Source organism: Etheostoma spectabile, chromosome 12 (genome assembly GCF_008692095.1).
Source record: "Etheostoma spectabile isolate EspeVRDwgs_2016 chromosome 12, UIUC_Espe_1.0, whole genome shotgun sequence".
Taxonomy (NCBI): domain Eukaryota; kingdom Metazoa; phylum Chordata; class Actinopteri; order Perciformes; family Percidae; genus Etheostoma; species Etheostoma spectabile.
Genome location: NC_045744.1, coordinates 13649351 through 13673855, shown reverse-complemented (window position 1 = coordinate 13673855; position 24505 = coordinate 13649351). Strand labels below are relative to the sequence as shown.

General features: G+C 38.8%; 1 protein-coding gene across 1 annotated transcript in view; it reads right to left on the bottom strand.

The window, feature by feature from the left end:
* Nucleotides 1–1752: 1752 nt before the first annotated feature.
* The window catches only part of LOC116698498 (guanine nucleotide exchange factor VAV3-like), a 49555-nt gene continuing 26802 nt past the window's right edge, over nucleotides 1753–24505 (bottom strand). Inside the window, 15 exon segments of the mRNA XM_032530442.1 lie at nucleotides 1753–4173; nucleotides 4760–4908; nucleotides 6815–6868; nucleotides 10390–10519; nucleotides 10906–10949; nucleotides 10952–10992; nucleotides 13492–13608; nucleotides 13759–13793; nucleotides 14044–14109; nucleotides 16490–16620; nucleotides 17926–17950; nucleotides 19662–19684; nucleotides 20501–20596; nucleotides 21057–21154; nucleotides 23579–23688. Coding sequence (XP_032386333.1) covers nucleotides 4132–4173; nucleotides 4760–4908; nucleotides 6815–6868; nucleotides 10390–10519; nucleotides 10906–10949; nucleotides 10952–10992; nucleotides 13492–13608; nucleotides 13759–13793; nucleotides 14044–14109; nucleotides 16490–16620; nucleotides 17926–17950; nucleotides 19662–19684; nucleotides 20501–20596; nucleotides 21057–21154; nucleotides 23579–23688 — 1161 coding nt within the window. The 3' untranslated portion in view covers nucleotides 1753–4131.

Sequence of the window (24505 nt, the reverse complement as noted above, 5' to 3'; positions counted from 1 at the left end):
CTCCTCAAAATGCTTTAGGATTGGATAAACACTGGTTATGGTAATGGTTATAACAAGACTGCTTGCATGGTTGAAATAAATTATTGTTAGGAGCAGGTCATAAATATGTACTACAAAGGTGAGAAGAATCACAAGGGTTCTGCAGATTTTAATCAATACAATTTTCCATTAATGGTATAGATAATAGCATAGAAGTAGTATTTGGTTGAGTCCCCCTTCACAAAGTCAAATCTTGATTTTATAGCATCAAGTGGACATTGCATAGTAAATGACAACTACAACAGGTTCTCTTAGTTTTGCAACAAGACTGGATAAATGTTTCTACATTCTCATTTCTCGTACAATTCAGGTTTTATGTACCTTTTCTGAATACAGAAAAACTCTGTATTGTAGTTTTGTGATTTTGTATCGGGCTAGATAGTCACCAGTCATCAGTTTAATATAAATCTTACAGATAAAGTCTTTTGGAGAGAAACCGAGAGCTCTTCAGCAGCTTCAGCTTTTACTAAATCCCTGTTTAACCCCATATAGAGATCCAGAAGGGCCGACTGGCAAAGACTGGGGGTTAAGGAGATCATTCAGACAGATGAAAATGATGCATGGCTTCCTTTGCTCTCTTTGTCTGTCTTTTGTCTCTCTCTCAGATCCACACACATTCCCCTACACCATCCCCGTTCTCTTTGCACGTTATCTACTCCATGCAACCTTGTACACCCATTTCTCTCTCTCTCTGGCTGCTGTCCAACTTCTCTGTCATCGCCTTTTATCTATTTGGCTAAAACAGGAACAGGCAGATTAAGGAGCAGAAGAGTATTAGGGGAGCCATTCCTTTTGCCTCTTTGTGACGGGAGGGTTACTGTTAGCGCAGCAGAGCCCTACCTCTGCTGAGTTTGGTCATAAGAGAGACTGCAGAGCAGTGAGGGAAAGTACGAGTGAGGGACTGTTTACATTACCAGAATACTGATATTGTGAGACAGTGGTGTGTAACTGCATTGTCAAATTTGACAGTGCATTTCTGTTTAATCCTATAGTTCAAAATACATAAAAGAAAAAAGGTAATAAATGAATGTGTATAAAACCGTTGACAGAGCACATCAACCGACAAACACAGACTCAGTGTAATAGGTTGAGAGCATCAGAACACTGCAGAAAAATATGCCAAAACCCAGTACAGACATATGGTAACAGACATGATTTGACAATAACTAACTTCGTACTAAAAGTTCAAAGGATATAAAGTTGTTTTTCAACACACTTTTTTATCAATTAGAAAATAAAGCATTATTGCTGGAAGCAATGGTGTAAACCATGATTTTCTCTGCCAAACCACGTCCCTGTTTGTATAGTTAACACATTCATGTATGTTATCAAATGACTTTTTGGATATACCAATACCTTTTGTTGTTTTAAACATGCCAAGGAGTCAGGAAATGTGTTATATGTACAGTATGTGATATGTGATAATATGTGATATGGCAACAAATGTTAACTTGACACTGGTGAAAGGGGCTTGAGATTGTTTTCAGTTTCGGTGATGCAAATTTAGACATAGAGCTTCGCTAAGCTTGCATGTTTCCATTCCACAACCGCTTTCTGGTGTCTCTCTTTTCTGTTATGTTTGTTTAGCCATAATTTGAGCACTGCCAGTTCTCTACTGTGCGTCCATAACTATGTCAGACACAGCTATGATTTGTGATGCAACCACAAAGCCAACATTTGAAGAGGGAAGAATAGCCTATCAAATTTCAACAGTACAATTCAAAGAGTGCGCTTTTATTAAATATTGATGTCACACATGGCTAGCGGGATGTTAACGTTTGAAGGAAAACAGCATCACTCAACGCTCTTGTGCTACTTTGCACTACAGTGAACAGGTGTTACATCACCCTTGAATCATTCATTTTAACTCCAAAAAGAGTTGAGGTAAACACAAAACCTGTAAAACAGAATGATCAAAAGCAGCTCGTAGTGAAGTATCTACCTATACCTCCAATTACACAATCTACCCCACACACATGGCCTTTTAAAACTTATTTGACTTTCTTTTTCTTTTTCTTTGCCTATTTGATGATTTCACGTATATGAAGCGAAACATAAGAACCGGGCATTCTTTTTCCCTTTAGTGCCATTGAATGGGAGCAAAATTAAATATGATTTTTTTGTTCTTCCTTTCAAATGATTCACTATATTTGTAATTTGGGAAAAATGCATATTCATGCCCAGTCACTAGTCATGGGCTAGATTTTCTAAAACAGGGCCAAAAGGGTGCAAGACTTTTTTCTCTCAGACCACCTGAATCATAATATGCTGAAAGGGTATTGTGGAATTTTTGCCCACAGAATCAGAAACTGTCAGTACTTTCTCTACACAGAGCATTTGTTCTCCTTACCTCTACAAGTCGATGGTTAGCTGCTACACACAAGAGAACACCCTCCGCTGACTTCATTTTCTTGAACCCATCAGCAATTCCAGATTCAAGTCTGCTCTGCCAAGTTGGTCGGGACAGTGCCAAACACACTTTTGAAAATTTCATGGCTTGATGCACCTGTGGCACACTTGGGCACACTCAGGTTGGGATCAGAAAGACTGATCCTGAGAGAGTTAGAATAATAAATCAAAACAACATGCTAGATGTGCATATGGGCAGGGAGGTTTCTGTGGTTATTTTACAGCAGTCTGATGCTGGTTGCTCAAAATTTACCCTGTGCGATCTGCTGTGTGCAACATCACTCCAATTAGAGACTGCAGATGGAACAGATACCTACTGCCTTCAGATGGCTCTAAAGGGAGTCACCAGGTCTCCAAGTTAAAAGGCCTTCAATATAGTAATTTACTAAGTATATATTGTCTTGAGAAACAGAGCTTGATTCTGTCTAGCTTGGTTGTAGTGAGAACCGCTGATTGAAAAATCAGCATTATCATGTAGAATAAAGTTGTTGTTGCCACAAAAATTGACTAAATTTCACATATTACCAAACTAATTCATGTTTGCAAAGGAGTCTATTCATGCAGCTAAACCAGCGGCTGGCTGTAGCTTCATACTGAATAGAAGCATACTGTATAAGAGTGGTATTAATCTTCTCATCCAAACTTTTGGCAAGAAAGCAAAACAAATTCCAAAATGGGAACTGTTGCTTTACATGTAGGTGGAAACAGTAAAGGGTGAACTACTTTTTAAATTTTGACATCAATCCAATGTCTCCTGAAGATGCTTCTTAAAGTTGAGGTAGTTATTCAACTAAACAATGACTACAAATAAATTAAACAGCAGAAATCAAAGCTTGAAGACATACCTTTATCACTGGTGTATTTAAACACCTTCCACCACAACATTATCAACTACATTGCTTCTAGACGTGCTGTCCTGTAATATGACCAATCACCCTTGGCTCCACAATACTAATAGTCATTAAGATGGCAAACACACCGCATGTGCATGACAGATCAATCCTTCACGCTGTGGCACTGACATCTTTCCATCCTTTTTTTTCAAACTGTGTCAAATCACAATTGAGCAACTGCATTTAAATATCACATAGTTTATATTATTCCAGCGATTTAATCGTTAAAAAATAAAAGTCTTGGACAGAACGTTAAAAACAAAAGTCTGAATAGTCAAGAATAGTGTTCCAACAACAGTCAAAGCCCCTAAGATCCTGCTTTTCAATTTGGTGTGGTACCTGGGCGGTGCGCTGTCAGCAGGATCTGTGTTCCAGGTGGGTGCCTGAGCCTTCCTGGTATTGAAACATGATGACAGTGAAGGCAAGTCTCGCACCAGCCAAAGGAGTCATCAATAATAAGACAAGGTGAGCAGGAAGGAAGGAGGGAGAGCTATCTGGGTACAGCACAGGAACTTCCCAGTGGGCCGCTGGGGCAGACAGGGCCGAACAGAGGCGAGATATGGCATGACACTCCTGGAAACTGTGATTTGACATCTGCTCTGTCTGAGAGTCTGTCAGAGGGCAGTGTAAGGTTTTTGAGGGCACCACTGCTTCCTCTTCAGTCCGAGACTCAGGGTTTTATCAAAGAGATCTTACTTGCAGGGCACAGAGAGTGGCAGAGCAGCGCGACGCTCGCTGGAGGTGGTCAGCTCTTAACAAACGCTGAATAAATGTCATACATCCCGGAAATTCAGTCCTCCTCTTCCACGTAGGTAGAAGGGAACCAGCCCATCTAAGAAGCAACCAAATAGGATACAATTATACAGTGTGTGTTATATATATATATATATATATATATATATATATATATATATATATATATATATATATTTCTCTCACTAAAGTCCTTGTAAACTTAATTTTGGCCCGGCCTACACATGCCTCAATTTCTGATTGAGATTTAGTTAGTTTGAACACTAAAATATTTGTATACTTTTTTGGTCAGTACATACACTGAAACTCTACCACTAAAAAAATAATAAAAAAAAGACAAAAAAAGACTAAAAAAAGCAAAAAAAACTTTTTTTGTTTAAGGTCTAAGAGGGTAGAAATTGATTACTTTTATTCAGATTAACTGATACCAGAACATTATGACACAATACCACAGTTTAATGCATGATATTCAAGAGAGAACGGTCTAATCAACTGAATGTGTAATAATACTGTTTGAATACGTAGAATACATGTGTAGAGAATAGTTTTACAATAGTTGCCACTGAACATATAAAAAGCACAGATGGAACAAAAAACCAAGGTAAAGAGGAAATAAAATGTGTACAAAACGTTGCCATAATGACAGGATCCTACAGCAGACCTACCCTGCCGTTGACCTCTCCCTTCCACCACCCATTGGACATCTTGGTATAGATCTTGATAATGTCTCCCTGCAGCAGGGAGAGCTCCCGTGTGTCTCTGGAACAGAAGTCATAGCGTGCCACTGCAATACCCACCACCCTGGGAGAAAACACTGAGAAAAAGACATCTTGTCTTATAATTGAGCACTATCTCCACTTAATTTCACAAATATTATGATAATACTGTCAGAGATTCTGAAGGATTTTCTAAGAGGGAAGTTCTAAGAGCAACCACTTAACTACAAATGTACAAATACTATATTATATGTATACGGTGCTGTAGCTATACAGTTTCTCTACCTTTAATATACAGTGGTATATTATCATTATACAATATTTCTTTAGATTTTTGTAGTTTGTATATGGTTTACAATGGTATGAAACACATTTCCAACAAGTGTTATGCACAGTGAAATGCCTATGGCTTTTTTGTAAGAATAATAATGCAGTAAAGAGTCTTGACTTCTGTGCCTGAGTCATACTATGTGTAAAAGCAAAACCACAGAATCACAGACGGAGATATGAGATAGAAAATATAGATGACAGGTTATGGGTTATCATGGTGATGTGTTCATTAAATGTTAATGTTCAACGTAACACTTATCAGGTTATACAAGTTTATTCCTACATATGCAGGTCAGGACTCATATCACTTGTGAACAGAGGTGTGCATATTTGTTTCCCTTATCTGTGGAAAAACAGGTGACACAACTGGGAAGATATGCAGGATAAAAGGAATAAATCTACTCCCTCATGCACATACAGGCCTATCATGCAAAGAAGAAGATCAAGCCCACACATACATGCATGCATATGCTCGTGCACACAAAGGCAGATACAAACAAAGTAATCGCAATAGACTTTTGAGCTGAATTCATGCCATGTTGGCAGAATAAGAAAAATTGTGAAACCTCCCGCTATTCTAACTTGGGAGCATTTACTCATTAATCCAACATGGTTACTGCCATTGCTAACCTTGTAGTCAAAAAATGATATCCAATTAAAAAAACAGATGTGTGTGTGTGTGTGTGTGTGTGTGTGTGTGTGTGTGTGTGTGTGTGTGTGTGTGTGTGTGTGTGTGTTGGTGTGTGTGTGTTGAGAACCGTTCATTGAATCTGCTTCACACTTGACGGCTGTATTTCTGGGTACCAAATGAACTCGGCGTTGAATTTTAACAAACTGCTAATAAAACTAAGCGACCATATAATAAAGGTTGAAGAGGGAAAAACAGCTACCTGTGTGCAGATGCATGTTTCATGGCTCTCAACCAAGCATGTTTTCCGCAGTGGGGCACTGTTGATCAATACAACTATTTGTAAAGTCACTTTTTTGAGCTTGCCAACTAACTTATAACATTAATTATGTTAGCACCATCAAAATACCTCCACTGTTATCCATGATTTAGCCTTACTTTAAAAGATGCTATATCCATTGTTTTCACGGCCTTGGCTCCTTTAGAGAGGGTGGAACGATGGATGTGTTAAGAGAACAGGAGGAACAGCCTACAAACTACCCTACATACAAACGATGAAAATAAATGTACACAACACATGGTAGATTAACACTAAGGATCTTGGTCTCTCAAGCATGTCGTCTTTTGCCGGCGGTTGCACAAATTCTTCCGGCTACTCTGCGCGCTGTGTATAAGCAGCTTCCCAGCAGGCCTAAGCCAGGCTCCCTGTTTCCCTAACGTGGGCCACAATGCCTACTACAAAATTAGGCGACACGCCACAACTATAGATGATTATTGTCTGTTCAGTTTGGAGAATCCAACTCTAATATAATGCTGAAGAAAGCTGCAGCATTGCAACTGCTAGTTATTTTATTGTTCCACAATAAAAGTGTTTGTCTCTTTTTAATTAGCTGAATTGATATGTTATTATCAATTGTTATGTTATAATCCCCCCCCCATCATTAAATTACATTATTTAACAAAGATAGGAAAACCTTTACGGAAAACTGGAAATGTGGGCATACTGCAAGGGAGATCCACACAGAGAAGAAAAGATGTACCTGTACCTGACCAGAAAGGCGAAGAGGAAGGCGGAACAAAGCTGCAGCCGCCAAGAGGAACTAAAGAGAAATGGAGCAGGGGGGGGGGGGAAGAGGCCGTAGTGGGAGCAAAGAGAAAACATAAGCAAAGTAAACACAAGTTTGACGGGAAGAGATTATGACAGAGGGGAAAGGAGAGAGGGGAAAAGTTGACAAAGTTAAAGAACAAGGAAAAAACAAGGACGGGTAGGAGAGGAGAGTGAGTGAGAGAGGAATCAAAACAATGAAAGCATCAGACAATTAGTCGTTTCACCTGGCACATGTTTTTGTGTAATACTGACCAATAGAAGGTGGGTTTAAAGTAAGTAGTTAACATGCATAATTAACTTACTTTTGGATATAAACAAAAGTATGCGGACATTGGTTTGAGGAGTTTTTTCACTATTTGGGCTATGCTTCTTTGTACCAATAAAGGAAGTCTTAATGATACAACACACACTGATATTTCAGACAATACTGTGCTTCCATTTGTTTGATAACAGTGTGGAGAGGGCCTTTACTGTTTCAACATGACAATGACAATGCCCCCTTGCACAAAGCCAGGTCCATAAAGAAATACTCTCTTTAAGTTTGATGTGGAAGAACTTGTCTGGCCTGCACAGATCCTTGAGCTCAGGCGCATCCAACACCTTTGGGATGATTTGAAATGCTGTGACCCAGGGCCAACTCTGCATGAAAAAGACACTGCCTCATCGTTCCTTTGAACAAGGCCAGTCCAGCCTTGCAGTGGCATCGCCAATGCAGAGGGCCCTGGGGGGAAAAACGGGTCTTCCAGCAAAAATAGTCTAACCAAGCTCTACTTTTGTTGCTATGCAACATAATGTCACCCTACAAGGCTCTGCAGTGGCCAATCAAATGTGAACATTACATGTCTACAGGTCTTCTTGCCATTATTGCGATGAAAGATTGCATTGGTGAAAACTTTCCGGAGTTGTAAAAAAAAACCTGTCTCAGAGTATCATAAACATATGTGCAGTGCGCAGAGCCAACGACTTATGCTCCCATTCTGAAATCCCAACTGAGCCAGCAGACCCTCCGACTGAGAAAACCACCTGCTGTCATCACAACAATATGGTTCCTTCTTCTGTCTCCCCCAGAGGGATATGTAAATGCCAGGCCAGTATGTTTCAACTGTTTGTCTGACCAGAGTGCATACAAACAACTATAAACATACCTGCAGGAAGTATACACCGTATAAACAGTCACATAGGCTACTGTATGTGTACATACATAAATAAATAGTACTGTACATACTAGCATAAGCTAGCACTAGGATTTGATACAAGAAGATGATAGAGTTCAGTGTGGTCAAACTAAATAACCTATAACCTATATTTTCAGTATTTATCTAATGAATCTAATAATTTCAGATCTCATTTTGACAGATATTGCATAACTCATGATCATTAACTTTAGACAACAGAATTGTCTAACCCGATAACACTGATAATTTACTACAAAATCAAAAGCACTAAGGGCTAATTAAAAATGCTGGCTGGCGTTTCCACAAACAAGTTACTCAATAATTCTGCATCTTGTGATTGTTTGCTCAGCCTTGCATTCTGTTTTCCTTGCTAAGAGGTATCTGTTTTGAAATTCAAACCATTTTGTGTGTGTGTGTGTGTGTGTGTGTGTGTTTTGTTTTGGCATGACATCTGTCTTTCCACGGAGGCTGTTTACCAGACACAGAACGTGGTGCCCACACTAAGTCTGTCTATGGGGGTGGACGACTTAAGGCAATAATAATCTATCCCAGAATGTACTGAGGCAATGGCGGGTCTGTCAAGGCTTCCTCACATAAGGAAGCACGGTGAATGGCAGCGATGCACAAACACACCTCTTGCAGAGCTGCTTTGAAGCCTGATGCGCTGGGAGACCGACGCCGCTAAAGGAGGCAGAGGGACAAGGATGTAGCAGAATTTTACATCCGAACAGACAGAAACGGCTAACTTTTAACTTTGTTCCAGCGTTCGTCTGCTTGCGTCTGCTGCAGCGGCTGTGCTTGTTTACACAAACACCTTCTTTTTTAGTTAAGACAGTTTACCTCCAGCTGCTTTATGCTCTTTTACATCAGATCATATTTTCAAACTTTTCCCAGTTTTGTGAAAACAGGCACAGTTGGACCAGGGGTATCCCCCAGGTATGTGTCAGCAGGCGGCTGTCACACAGTTTTCTCCGCTACCAGCCCAAGTGAAATGTCATGTCCTGTCAGGAAAATTGTGAAGCCATCTCGGAGCTGAGCAGCATGCTCATTGTGACGTTTGGAGTAGCAGGCTCCTGGTGCTTGCCTGGGGCATTGAGCCCTGACTGGGACCTCTTTGCCAAGCCTGGTGAGCTGCCGAGGCTCCTTTCTCTTTCTTTTACCCCTGTCTGTCTCACTCCCTCCTTTGTCTTTTGCTTTGCCTCTCTCTCTCTCTAATCCCATATTTTCCCTTTGTACCCTGTGTCTCTATTTTACCTCATTCACACTTGGCATTAACATGCCATCTGTATTTGGATATCTTCACTGGGTAAGGAAAAACACATTTATTCAAAGCACAAATGCACATGAAATACATTGCAATCTACGTATATAGGATTTGATCAGCTTGATCTTAGTCTGGTTTACTGGATGTACATTGTGGGTATAAAACCATCTTGATTAGAGTTTCGCCCCATAATGTTAGCTACAGTAGCTGTATCGGGATTTACCTCCTCTAATAGTAAGATAGAAAGTTAGCTAGCTAGCTAGTTTTTGAAATGTTTGACATCTTACATCACTGAACAAAACTACAGTAAGCACTTTTTGCTAGTTAGTAAAAAAAACAACTAAAAAAAACAATAGTAAACATTTCTTGTACACCACGTGCCATGTCATAAGGAGATGAAGTTTTGTGTTTGTAGTCAAACCTAAAGTACATTATACATAAAAATGCTGTATTTGACTTAATTGTGATAAGGAAAAGATGATCAACCAACAAAAACGGCTGCTTTCTTCCATCCAGCATTGTTCTGCAGGTAATCATGTAAGGTAGGCCTAATTATGCCGTGATAAATATTTCTAGCATGTCACATCTAAAGACACGACTGCCTCCGGTATAAAGACACAGTTTCAACTGGAGTGTTGAATCACCCAGCAAATGCTCTGTCACCATCATTTTGTAATGTAAGGTGGGACATTTTTCTACAGTTCTGTAGAGGTGAGGGCATTCAGTACGTTAGCTGGTCTGTAGTAATGACATATAGCATGGGAGAAAGGCCTACTGACTTCAGCAAACTGTTGTGTTCTGTTGTTTCTAATTGATGACCTGAGCAATATCAGTTCCCATTGACTGTTTTGGTCATACAAAAAGGCTTTACATGAACGTCTACTTCCCAGAGAAAAAACATCTCACCTGCCTTTATCCAAATTGAACTGTTGTAGCTAAACCCACCCCTCCGGTACTGCAAACAGGTCAAAACAAATGCTTTTTACGTTCAACTGTAACCTGATCAATATCTGATCTGGTAGCATTTCCCTCCGTCTCAGGAAGGCAACCTGAATGTTTTTGAAGCAGACTCACCACTGCCAGCCTTGGTAATGGCATTGGGCATGTTTCCATTGGACAGTTCCTTATAGGGGACCTGCAGAGTGGTGTCAAGACTGCTGAAACCCTCCTTTAGAGAGTGCTGCTTGTAGTATTCCACCAAGTCCTGTGTAAAACAATCACAATAAAACAAAACACACCCTAATCATTGATAATCCAGGATAAATCTAGATGGTATTGTGTACAAACATATATAAATAAAAGTAAATACATGTGCGCAGGTCTTTGTGTGTGTGTATATATAATATAATAATAATATATATATATCTAATATAGTTATATATAACTGTAGTGTGTGTATATATATGTGAGTGCATGCACAAATTTAGAAACTAGTAGACAAATTTTTTCACTGTATAAAATAAAAGTAAACCTTTAACTTGCATGCTGAGATATATCTCAAGGGACTGCAATGCAATTTCAAAATTATACTTATTGATATTTAAATAGTTTATAGGTCACAAAAATCCATACAAAGTTAAAAACCTTTACCAGCACAGTCTTGAAAAGCCGACTCTCTGCGATGTAAAAGCACCATCCTTGGTCAGAATCTTAATGTGCTTGACTTTATCGTTGAACCTGTGGAGGATGAATAAGACATGGGCTGCTAATCAACTATACATGCTTTCACATCAATGCAGTCCCAATGGTGAACCATCACGAAGGTCTGTCTGAGGTGACTGTCGGTTACCGCACTGAGATGAGCCAAGTAACTTTGTTTGACAAGAACACCTTGGGTTTTTGCTGCTGTGGAAATCAGATCCAATTCACTCACATCAGATAATAATAGAAGCATCATGGGATTACCCAGTCTTACCCTGTAAAATGAATTCATACTGTATACCACTGTACTTGTGACCCTTCTTCGCAGGTAATGCGGACATGTGACACAGGTAGTGGACATGATTATAGGCATTTTAACAAACCATGTTTTCTTCTTTGTTTCATTTGAAATCTTTTTATAGGAACACAGTTCAGTACATGTGAGCACCAGGTGAGGTCTTTTGTAAAGCAGTGCCGTATGTATAATCCCTAATACACAAATATACTTTATACTGCATGCCTCACAAACGGCGATATGCTAGTTACACCAGAGATATATTTGCATTGTATATCTCAATGCAGTGTATATAATTGTGTCGCAATTTAACAGGTACATTATGAATATAGGGCGAGTAATACATGGACAGATGAGCCCTGTTTGATGAGTCTTTCCTTCTTACTATAGGCTCCAAGGCCCCCACACACACACACCAGACACACACAGTGTTTGACACTAGGCAGTTCCAGTTGATTAGTAGCAGCTCTCTTTATAAAGCTTCATTATCTCAAACGGCCATCCTGATAATGATCTTGAGCAGTGAGACAAGCTATTAGGATTGCAGTGGCCCTGTACATCAAAGCTTTGAATGAGGGACAGTATGAGTCCACCAAACCAAATGGGCTGGAATGGTGTGTCACTGGCTAAATAGTCCAAAACACTATTTCAGAGTGCACACTCAATCGTTATAATCTCCTAGAGCCGTCATGCCAGGTCAGGAGGACTAGATAGTCCTTTTTTTTAAAGATTGAACAAGCTTTGATGTAGCCTGAAAGATAGTCACTATTTAAATGGCCAGTGTTGTATTTCAAAAGACAGATACCAAGGCACTCAACTTGCAGATAAAGCAGCCACTTATTTAGGCCTAAAGGGATGGATGTTTTATCTACAATTCAAGTGCGTTGCTGGCCTTCTTTTGAAATGCATTTCTAAGACTAATAGCCAAAGAGGAGCAAATAGTATGATGCAAAGCTGCCAGGCTCTCCTTGAACATATGTCTGAGACACAGAAAATAGATAGATGGTGAAATAGATCCAGTTCAACTTTTTTCTCATGCTGCATTCAGTTGAGATGTGTGAACTAATCCAACAATCAGGGTAAACTAAAATGAACTGCAACAATGTTTAGGTTTAATGTAAAGTTCAAACAAACTGTCACAGGAAGGGCAAATTAGAAAAAAAACTTTTCTCAGTTACCTCAACCTCTTTGCCCAAGTTAGGGGATATTTACCTTTTTGTACCTGAGCCGTAATATAATTTTGGATGTATTGATTATTAATTGATTAAAAAATAACAACAGCAACATCAACCATTTTTATAGAGACTATTTCTTCTGTGCTGGTTAGTTCAAAATGAATCAACAATTATCCAGGGCAAATATTAACTTGAAAACATTTTTCAAGGGCCACATTGAAGGAATAAAGCTATGTGTGTCTATACACAACAATGGCCGATTCATTGTGTTCTCATAAATGTGGATGGTTTTCATCCTCTGACGGCCAAAATAATTGAAATGTTCATTATGCACTGTATTTAACAAATCCAAATGTCATTTCTTCAACAATGTTATCTGTTAACGTTTAAAGTTATAAATGCACATGATGCATGCAAAGCCTTGAATTTCATGGGCCCCAAGTTTAACAAACAGAACAATGGTTTAAATCTATTCATGTTTATATAACAGAATATGATGAAATCTTACACCGGGTTTGGTTCCTCCTTTATTTATGCAGCTCTGAGACAGATATCTCAAAACTTGGGCAAAACTATTTGCTTGCTACAACTAGACAGTGTGAGTGAGAAAATGTGTTTTTTGCAATTTGGGTGAAACAACCCTTTAAACTTTTTCTCTGTCCCCCACCATCTACATTTTAGGATCGACTGTGATTCATCAGACCAGGCATACTTTTTCCATTCTTCATGATTATGTATTCACTATAACTTCTTGTATTTCATTGGCATGAGTGGAACACAGTATGACCTCCTCCTGCTGTGGCCCATTCACTTTTAACATTTGATAAGCTGTTTGTTTTCAGATACTTCACAATTGTTATACAGAGCTGTTATTTGCAAGTGGGCATTTTGTTTGCTTGAATGATTCTTGCCACTCGCCTCTCAAAATAAGGAGTTTTTTTCCCACAAGACTGCTGTTGACTGCATGTGTTTTGTTTATTCCACGTTCTTGGTAAACTGAAGTGAATGAAAATTTTTAGAGACTTGCTATGAAAATAAATGGAAAAAAGCAACCATGTCACGTACTTTATGCTAATGGCATATTCAGTGCACTCTTTACTCCTGTGTCGAACCAGATAGGTGCTGCTTCCTCGGTCCAGAAGCTCCACCTCAGCCTGGTATCTCTCCATAGGCCCTGCAAACCTGAACCACCCATGAACAACTACTGCACTTACACTGCAATCAATCATTCTGAACATGAGGATGAGAACAGTCAATACAATCAATAAAATATAGTAAGAATGACTTGTGGCCACTGTTAGCAATCTTCAGTCATTTGTTTTCATTGCTTACCAGAGTTGGGCAGAGTAATCGACAGGTTTTGGAACCTGGCATAGAAAAGAATTGCGGTTATTTTGTGTTTTAATGGAGTTGATGCACAAGGGTGGAGATCATTTGTGGTAATGCGGTATTCAAGCCACATCTAAAGGGCTAAAATCATTCTTCTATAGCAGAAAAAGTGCAATTTAAAAGCACTATATTTCTTTGCCAAGACATCAATAGTAGCCATTACCCACTAAATGCATTGTAATCTCACCAAATTTGTCTTATTGATTATAAAAAAATATGCACACTTACACATGGGCAAGGCCTCACAGCATCACTTGGAAAGAAGCCAATCTTGCTTGTCGCCAGAATTTTCCCCTGCAATGGCAACTGGCTGTTAATCGCATTATATTTGTCTCAAAGCAACTACTCTCTCTTTCTCTCTCCGTCCCTCTCCCTCCCACACTCGTTTCAATAAATCCTCAGCAATTAGCACACAACAAGCAGTGCATCTAATTTGCAGCCCAAGTTAATTATGGTTCAAACTCTGCCGGCAGTTAGATTTGTACTGCATCAAAACAAGAGCCTCGTTTAGCACTAAATAATGGATCTTATTCTAGTTTTTGAATATCCAAACAGCGTGAGCTCTATGGCTTGCACCAATGACTAACAATTGAATTTTAGCTAACCCGCCTCAAGCACAACACAGGCTTTATATGAAAATCATTAATTCCTTTAACAAACATTAAGTAGACAGACTTTTTTTTTCTCCAATTAAATAAAGCACTTTGGTTAAACAAATTACTTAATTGTTATACAAACTTGCTCCTATGTAAATGTTCAGTTTATTGCCTAACTGTAATTCTCTATAATGTACATTATCTCATAGACAGTAATAAGTATCAGTATATATTGTATCATCATTAGGCTCAAAATAATGTAAGTTTCGAGATCTGAGTTTGAGGTCAATTTGAAGTCCATTGAGTCAATCTGAGAAGACAGTGAGTGTTGAGGGCATGTGGAGCTCCTTATTCAGCTTCCTGCCCTGTTTATGCTTTCCTCTTCACTCCTCTTTATTAGAGTATGAAATGCTTTTTGGGACCGTGCAAGTCTCGGCAGTAACTAGATTGGAAAGCGAATCTTTGCCTATCTCTATGATTCATTCTGTGTAATAACATTTCATCAAAGGTTTTTTGAGAGCTCCTCTCTATTTGTTATGCCTCCGATAAGCGTATGATGAAGATTAAAGTTATTACTCTGTTGGCATAAACAGGCAGCAACCAAAGGATCAAATGAAATTACAGTGATTGATTGTATTGTTCTGCCAGTGTGTTGGGGGATAATTGCCTCCTGGGAAACAGGGGATATGAATTCTCAATGTTCTGTAATTCCATCCTCTGGCGCCACTGGGAACGCCAAAGATTACAGGTACCCTGTGGAGTTTTCATTGTAAACAAACAGGGTTTTCTTTAGATTCCGTGTTTTTCAATACCTAACAAACTTGTTGAGACAACTTGCAAAGCCTTTTTTTCCATGCTTTTTTTTTTTTTTTTTTTTTTTTTTTTACTTCATTCTACATTTCTGAACTCACTCTTACCAGCTGTTCATATGCCTTACTGTGGTCAATTTTTGCAGAAATGTACTTTTTTTTTCACACAAATGGACTCTAAACCATAAATACATTTAAACAGACAACATTTTATCATGACGGATACAGTGTCTTAAATACATTTGTGATGCAAGTGTAATTGCAAAGTCAAAACAAATAAGCTAAATGTACTTTTTGGTGGATGGCCTTGTTGCAGGATCATTATGCATACGACAGGAATAGACACAAATGTGTATTATTCAATTCCTTTAATTATCCCCTCTCAGCATTCATTGTAACCATGGTAGCAAACAATGCAGTGCCATCAGGTCTGCAGCATGACATTCTGCTAGCTGCTCTATCGGCTTACAAGAAGTCTCCTGGCATTCATGTCCTCAGTCTCCACCTTGTGCTCTGTCACAACAGAGAGAAACACAGAGTATAGGAAATCAGGCTAACCGCCAACTCCCAGCCGTGCCATTGGCAAAGACTGCAGTCTGATTGGAGCCAAACCAACAGGAGGACGAGGCTTTAATGCCGCCGTAAAGCAGAGTGAGAAACAGCTAGGGAGGCTGCCGGAAGACCCCAGATAAATTGCCCATCCTTTCAAAAATAGATAAGGTCAAGCGCTGTCAACCTTTGGCTGACCTCATGAGATGGTTGCTAAATGTGCCTGTACATGAGGTTGTGCACCAACCATTAAAACATCCTCCAGAGGCTCCAGTGTGTGCTGTTTTATTGTCTTACTGTGGCACTCAATTAATCAGCTGTAGCCACTAATTGGTTAGATCATCTGATGTAGGCTGATTCAATCTGAGATACAGATCTTCAACTGATATTTCTAATTACTGTGACCTCATAATAATGTCATATTTATGGCTTATCTGACAGGACACAGAATGTGATAAAACAACCACAATGTGATTTATAAACAATAATGGCCAAAGGGAGATAAATTGTTAATGTCACCTCATTAATATATTTTGAAAGCTTTTTCAGATAGCGTGATATCCAGCATAAAAGAGAGAAGAAATGACATGCACCAATTTAAACTCATGACACTGCGAAGACATCGCATGCACCGAGCCAACCTAGTGAGTTGTAACATGGGATTTTTTCATAGAGTCACAGATGTTGAGATAAAACGAGGATGAGCTGAATGACACGCACCTGCCACCAAGAGCTGTGCAGGTCGGCAAACATCAGTTCAATGACATCACCCTCATGAATGTTTAGTGGGGGCCCACACTGGGGACAGGGGATGCCACTGTAGTCTCTGATCACAACCATCCGGGGTAAACCTAGCAGACAGGAAAACAAACACGTTTATACTCAACTTTTTAAACATTTTTTCAGAGTCCTATACAGAGGAACATACAGCGGGTCAGAGTCCTATACAGAGGAACATACAGCGGGTCAGAGTCCTATACAGAGGAACATACAGCGGGTGCGAGAGCAGTAATACCACATGTAGCCTGATTTATCATTACTCTTAGGTAATAGACAAAAAAAATCTCAGAGACCCAAACTATCTGCATGATATCAATTGAGGTGGGTGGGATAATTTTGGGGTGTTTGTTTCCATAATTATTTTCATTTCTTGCACTAATCATATGTACAAAGTGAATAATCTGACTGTCATTGTCCTAAAGGTTTTAGTACAATTGATCTCTAACATGTACATAAATGTGGGCGTCCTGACAGTCAGTTTTATTGAGGTATAACCCATAAACCATCCTAAAAAGCAGCTATTTACTCTTGCAGGAAATTAGTCTCTTTGATTCCTGTGTGGTGCAGCTCCAATCTTTCCTTAGCATGGCAGACAAACACACCCACTGCATCCAGCTAAGGCAAAGACTAAACACCCCTGCCAACTTAAAAGACACAGTCACTTACTCTCGACAGACTCACACATCTAGCCCCCTCAGACACCTCTCCCTTCCAGCCATGGCTCCCTAATGACCAGCCCGAGGAAACTGTTAGCTGCCGGTGACCTCAGATTAATGGAATATCTCACATTCATGTTTTTAATAAGAACAATAAGCATGGCTGTCTTTCTCACTAAGCCCCTTATGAAAATTGATTTATCACAAAGGCCAAGCTCAGCGGTTGAGGCAGAGGCATATAGGCTGCTGGAAGTGCTATTCTGCCAGTTTTTCTCCCGCCATAGTCATCATAATGATTCCACCCACTCCAATTCATCTCAATGCCGTCTTGAGTTTAGGCATCACGGTATTTTTGTGCATCGGTTAAGGTTTGCTTCAGCATCCTATTCTTCATTGGTTCCAAAAAGGAACGAATGTTATAAGGAACTGCACATTTTCTCCTTTGAAGCCTGTCTGTGAGCAGGAGAGATATGTGTCAATGCAATTCTAAGACAACATCTTTTTGAGTAATATTTGATGAAAAAGGTGAGGGGAAGGGGGTTATGATAACATGGGTCTATCTCTTCTAGGTCTCACTCTGGCCTCTGACTAACTATCTCCTTTTCATCCTGTCTGTTTCTGTTTTGTGACAGAACTAAGACGAAAGCAGCTTAATAAGAGGTACCACGTAAAACCCTTAGCAGGTTCACGGAAGTGGTGAAGAGGTCAGGCCATACTGACCTGGGTCTGGTGGTGTTGTGCCTTCCTGTGGATGGAGAGAGAAAGTAAGCAAGACAGAGAAAAAGAAAGAAAACAAGGAAAGAAGGAAGAATTATTTAAAAAAAAAAAAAAAATATTGAGAGGCTATTCGTAGTCCTTGTGCATGGTCATCCTGACCTGAAGAATGAGTAATACTCCTAATACAATCATCTGTGAGTGTTGCACTCACTGTTAGATCTGTGGTATAACCATTTTAAAAGGGAAAGACAGACATCAAGAGTCACATTTAGAAGTTCTGCTTCTAAACATTTTGTCTTTTTGGGAAAAAAAAGTATAATAAAAAATACATAAATACTTGTATCCTGATTTTGTCCACAACCCACCTCGGTAGAGTGTTTATGTTTGGCTGTGTACAAAGGTTGCATTTTTAGTACAACTTCTGTGACACCTTTACCAAGATCAGAGGACTTTCCTTCCCATTAGATCATGAGTTCTGCTTACGGGGGTTTTTTAGTGTCAGCAAATCTATAACTAATTCCAAAAATAAATGTATTGAAATCACTGTATGTGTCCAGGAAATGCATAGTGGTGACATGGAAATCTCATTCCCCTCTCCCCACTGATAAATGGTCTTTGGAAATGAACAGTTGTATTTCTCTTGAAAGAAAGATCACATATAATCATAGAAAAGGATACAACACCTTTCTGAAAATATGTCAGTCTTATTTAAATATATACTGTAGGTACATCACTGACACCACCATAGGGATGTGATTATTTAGGCAGAAGGCCTTTTTAAAGAATATAACACTGTGTTAGTGCAGTCTCTCTTTAGCCCATTCCCAATGTCCACTTTGACAGACTCATGCACACTTTCCGTAAGTCCGCATTTCTGCAGACTTTTCCTAAGGGAACACATAAAATTAAATTGTAACGTTAAAACACGGGTTACCAGTAGAAGCCTGGAAGAATAAAAAAGGGTGTTCGGTCTGGCATATTGGGTGCGCTTAAATGCCTTAATTTACCCAGATAAACTACATTAACAAGGATTTAAGATGGTACATTAAAACATATTAAATCAGAGGAACGCAAGCATAGACAAAATTACACTTGTCTATTTATTATTATCTATATATTATTTGTCAACCATTTATCAAATGTTCCTTAATTATGTCGTTTTGACAAAAACAAGTACATTTATTTTATAATTACCTCTTGTCCTCTCTGTTGGGCAAGACCCTGGAAGGCATTAAAATCAGGCAGTCGGCCCTTTAAAGCTACAGTGCCTAATTTCTGTAGGCCCCATGAGGAATTCTAAGTAATGACAACAAAACTGTCGCCGCATCCACATGATGCAAGCCATCCATGGCCGTGGGTTTATATTGGAAGGATAAGGAATCAGGGTTTCTTTCTTTATTTTGTGTTCTGTAATTTGCTAATTATTCTGAAAATAAAGTATGAAGTATTGAATTATATACTGTATACTTTTTTGTTTAATTATGGTTTATAGTTTTATTATGATTTATGTCAATATCTGCAAGCTCATTTAAAGACGTGTGTCACCAAAAAATGAAATGATAACCAACCCCCAGAGCAACAGCAGGAGCTCTGATTGGCCAGCTGTTAAGTGTTGACAGGGATTTGGCCAATCAGAACTCCTCATGTGTGGGTGCATATTATCTGATCTGCTATGCTATGCTTCACAGTATGTTCACATTGGTGCCCCATCCAAAGTAGAGAAACAGTCCAGGTCTTACCTTAGGCTTTGGCTTGGCAGAATCTGCAGTCAGGTGAGAGACAGACACAGAGAGAATACAATATGAGTGTGTGGTGGCTTTTTGACATACAACTTCAACTGTCAACCTCTGCTGGCCCTTATCACCTCAGAATGCATAAAGACCACAGCACTTCGGCTGAGAAAGCTTGTCAAAGGCCTGAGCTGCCTTTAGCTGTCTGTGTATTTAGGGAGGGTGATGTATGCCTGGAATACAGCCCCAGACTGGTGATAAAGCTTGACACAGGGGTAAGATCTGGTAAATATAACATAATTTAGCTAGAACAGCTAAACATCATGTGTAATTGGCAGTTAATCTAATAACAGAATTTAGATTTTTTTTGAGTTGGAATGTAAGGGGAGTTACATCATCCAGAGAGATACCATTTTTTGTAGAATATAAATATTTACAACGAATTCCATAGTTTTTAGATAAAATGGTAATACACAAATGTGCTCAGTATATTTCATAATAATCTGCCGTTTAGATTTTTAGATTTTGCGTGATTAAGTGGAATGTGTGGCCTGATGTTCTTTTCTACAAAATAAAATGAACATAATGTACTGTGCAGTGAGAGGCAGAAAACCCAGTTGGCTTATTTAAAGCCTCCACCTAAATAATTAAAAAAAAATTACAATAGTATAAAGAACACACAATTAACATACAGAGAAACATTAGAGGAAAGGGCATCAGGTCATGTCCTCTGAGGGACACAAATATACAAAGCGAATATTGAAATGTTTCTAATAATTGTCATGATAAGTTGTTACAGTACAGACAAAAGTGTTAAACACAATCAGTTTTGGAAGCATCTATCTCACCTGTTTTCCCACAGATTCCCAGTCGACCCAGGCACTCCTTATGAGCCCCCAGCCCACATTTAAGACAGAGATAACCCTGGTTAAAGATGCCCCTGGACACAACAAACCACAGCATATATTTCATGTACAACTGTGTCTTTAAGAGAAATACCTTGGCATTTAGAATTTTTCAGGCTTCTGAAGATAATAAAAATGAAATGTCCTTCAGCTTTCCAAAACCATAAAACTGAGACATGCAAATATTCTGTTGCAGTCCTTAGTTATTTCAATTAAACCCAGTGTTAATAAGCCATTTCCAGTTAAGTTAGAGGCTAAATTCAAAAGAGTGCCTCAGGAAAACTTATAAAAGACTGAAATGTAAAATGTCATTGTGGTCCTTTCATACCTTCAATATTGAAAAAAAGTATATTTTCCTAGGAACAGTACAATAACACATGAGGTCTATGATTTATAATATATATTATATATAATATGTGTAGTACAGTTCATGTACACCTTGTCTCAGCCTTGGTCTGCAGGGACATCATCAAGTTCATATGCCCAAATATTACCTGAGCAAGAAAATGACAGAAACTACAGGAAGTGATCCTTTCAAATGTGTGCAGCTTGAACTGGTGGGTGTTGTGGTTAGCTTTCTCTGGTCGAATGTTTGATCTGAGACAGGAAATAAAAAACAAAAATGGGTTAAAAGGAAGTTAAAAAAAAATAATAATCTGCAGCCATGCTAACAACTCTGCGATGCTGTTCGTTGGCACAGGTGTGGTGTGATCTAAATGGTAACTTCAATATGCTGTCATGCTCCCACTGACCATTCTAAAATGTTTACCATGTTAACAATCTTAGCATGTCTTAGCATGCTGACATTTGCTCATTAGCACTAAACACAAAGTACTGCTGAGGCTCATGGGAATGTACACAGTAATTAGGTAAAATATTGAACAAGAAGAAATCGCTAGATGAAAGGTCAGGGATCAAAACTACAAATGTCAACTAGAGAAAAAGTCAGGAGATCACAAAAGTCATTAAGATGCATAATCTGGGGCGCACCTGGTAGAGCGGGCACCCGTATATAGAGGTTTACTCGTCCATGCAACAGTCGCATGGAGCTACGATTTGTTTCTTTATTACATGCGAGAAAATAAATGATCTGAGAGAAGAAAAAAATGTGTGTGAGAGAAAAAGTTATTACACTGATTACACTGAAAGCATTTTATGAGAGAAAACAGATATTTGAGAGAAAACGTTGTCATACCAATAGCAAAAAAAATCTCTCTCAAAATACTTTTTTAAAACTCTCAAATATATAGTTTGCTATCAGTGTGAAAAAAAGATTCTCAAAACTTAAGTCTGCCGGTCTGCTGACTTTGACTTGATCTGATCTCCAGCGGGACACAGAGAGCTCCAGACCCGGTAGCAGCGGCACAACCCCCCTGGAGCTATATTTGAGAGTTCAAAAAAGAATTTAAAAAAAGAAGTATTTTGAGAATGATTCTTTTGCTATTGGTATGGAAACTTTTTCTTTCAATTGATGTTTTTTCTCTCAGATTATTTATTTTTTCCATGTAATAAAGAAACAAATCTAGCTCCAAACAGCCGCGGGTATGACTCCGACCCTTTGCTGCGTGTCATTCCCCCTCTCTCTCCCCTTTTCAAGTCTAAGCTGTCCTATACAAATAAAGCCCTAAAATGGCCACACAAAAAATCTTTAACGATGCATTCTCTGGAGACCACAACTGTCTGTAAAAAAAAAAAATTGTATGGCAACCCCATTGATATTTGTTGAGATATTTTAGTCCGTCAAAGTAGTCTGACGATGTCTCAGGGGGAGAAATTGACTTTCAATTTGCTTAATATACAAAACATTCTTAGTCACGTCTTAATCAACTAAATAACACTACTTTTTGGGTCAAAAACAATCTGCAATGTATTACTAAAGTAAAACCAATTTTAACCCCAGCACAAAATCCAATTTTGAGCTGCATGTGCTCAAATGTGAAAGGGGAAACCTGCACAACAGACATAAGCAGCCTTTCTGGAACATTAACAAACACAACTAACACAAAAAAAAACATCTTTTTGTGTTGAACACACCATCCAAACACCACTTATACTGAGTGCTCCCATAGGTGAGTCCTTCATCAGGAGCGCACATCCTCTTTACAGATACAATTTTCACTTATCTGAATGGACCCTTTCTGGTTTCATTACCCAATGCACAGAGGCACACATAGCTATTATCAGACACAAATCTTTTATCTAAGCAAAAATAGGGGAAAATGGTGATTTCTTCTTTAACTTTTGGAAATTACACATTTGAGCTGGTGTCAAGGTCCTAGTGGTCATGTCAGTTCTGTGTACACAAAACCTAAACACTGCTTTACTTTGCTACAGTGCATCATCAAGTATTTTATCAGGTATAATCCAGAACACTAAGGGAAAATATATTCAGGAGGGCCATGGCAGTTAGTCAGCATGCATATCAGGAATATTGTTTTTATACATATCCACCCCAAACACAAAAGCATTTGTTCTGTCAATCAGACTGTAATGTAAACACAACACTGTATACTCGTGAGTCAAAATAACGAGGGATGCAGACAGCAAATCTGCCTGAGAAAAACTACCCACTGTTACAAAATAATACAAAAGATATACCTCCATAAAGCACTGATTTGAAGAACCATCAAGGTAGAGTTGCATAGAGTTCTATGTAGTTTTTTTGCCAGCCTCTTTGGAACAGTTTGTGTCTGTCTGCATGACTGCACTATTTCACACCGTTTGTCCTTGATAACAGCAAAGACCTGATCAAACAGTGCACAGGAGAGAGTCAACACCTCTATCGGCATTGGAATAACATGCATGCAAAACAAAGACAAACCACACACCAACAACACACCACAACCACACCACACCACACACACACACCACACACAGCACAGAACACCACACACCACCACACAACACACACACACAACACAAACACACACACCACAACACACACACACACACACACACACACACACACACACACGATTAGAAACTGTCCTCACTGTGGTGTTCATGTCTCTGTGTACTTACATAGCCATTTCAAACTGATCCAGCCACTTCTTCTTCAGCTCTCCGGTCTTAAAGAAAAATTCAAAGCCTGTGTGCCCCTGCTGGTGAGTCACGTAGAATCCGTAGCACCACTGTGGAGGTCAAGAAGAAGACAGCAATCAAACTGAATGCATTTTCTTATGAATGTCCTAACTTATATTTTTGATTTATATAGACCTCTAAAAAAGTAAAATACTTGGTAGCCTACAAGTAATTATACTTTCAGAAGACATACATCTTTCTAACATACTGCTTGTAGCATGTCATGAAGCAGGTGACAAGGAAAACAGCCACATCCACCTAAATTAAATTAATGTCTGTCAACAATGGAGCAAACTTTAGACAACGATTAACCTTTACAATCAGAGATCACACGTACAAATGAAATAGGATCTACCCCAAAGAAAAAAAAAATCAGTAAAATAAAATCTCAATTTAGCACAAGACTATTATTGATTAGATATTTATTTATATGTACATGTATAAAAAGAAAAACGTATAAAAGTGCATTCATATACATAGAAGCGGAACTACCATGGCTACATTTCTACTGTAATGAGTATCTCTCTATCAGAATGTAAACGGCGGGTAGCTCAGTAGCTCAGTGGTTAGCACCGTTACATCACAGCAAGTACAATCTGAGTAAAAACTGAGTTTGCATGTTTTTATTTGTATCATAAATCTCAGATACTCATGGCAGGTTGTGTGTAGGTTTAAATGTAAACAGTACACACTACTCTGTAATAAGGGGTTACATAACTAGATACACTCTTTCAAATACCAGAGGATGTCTACCGATCTAAATGCTATGTGTTGTGAGGCTATAAAAAAAGAAATAGCTTAATGTGTAAAAACTGGAAAGAAAATATGCCCAAAATAACGTGTAATTGCATGTTGATTCAATGGTCT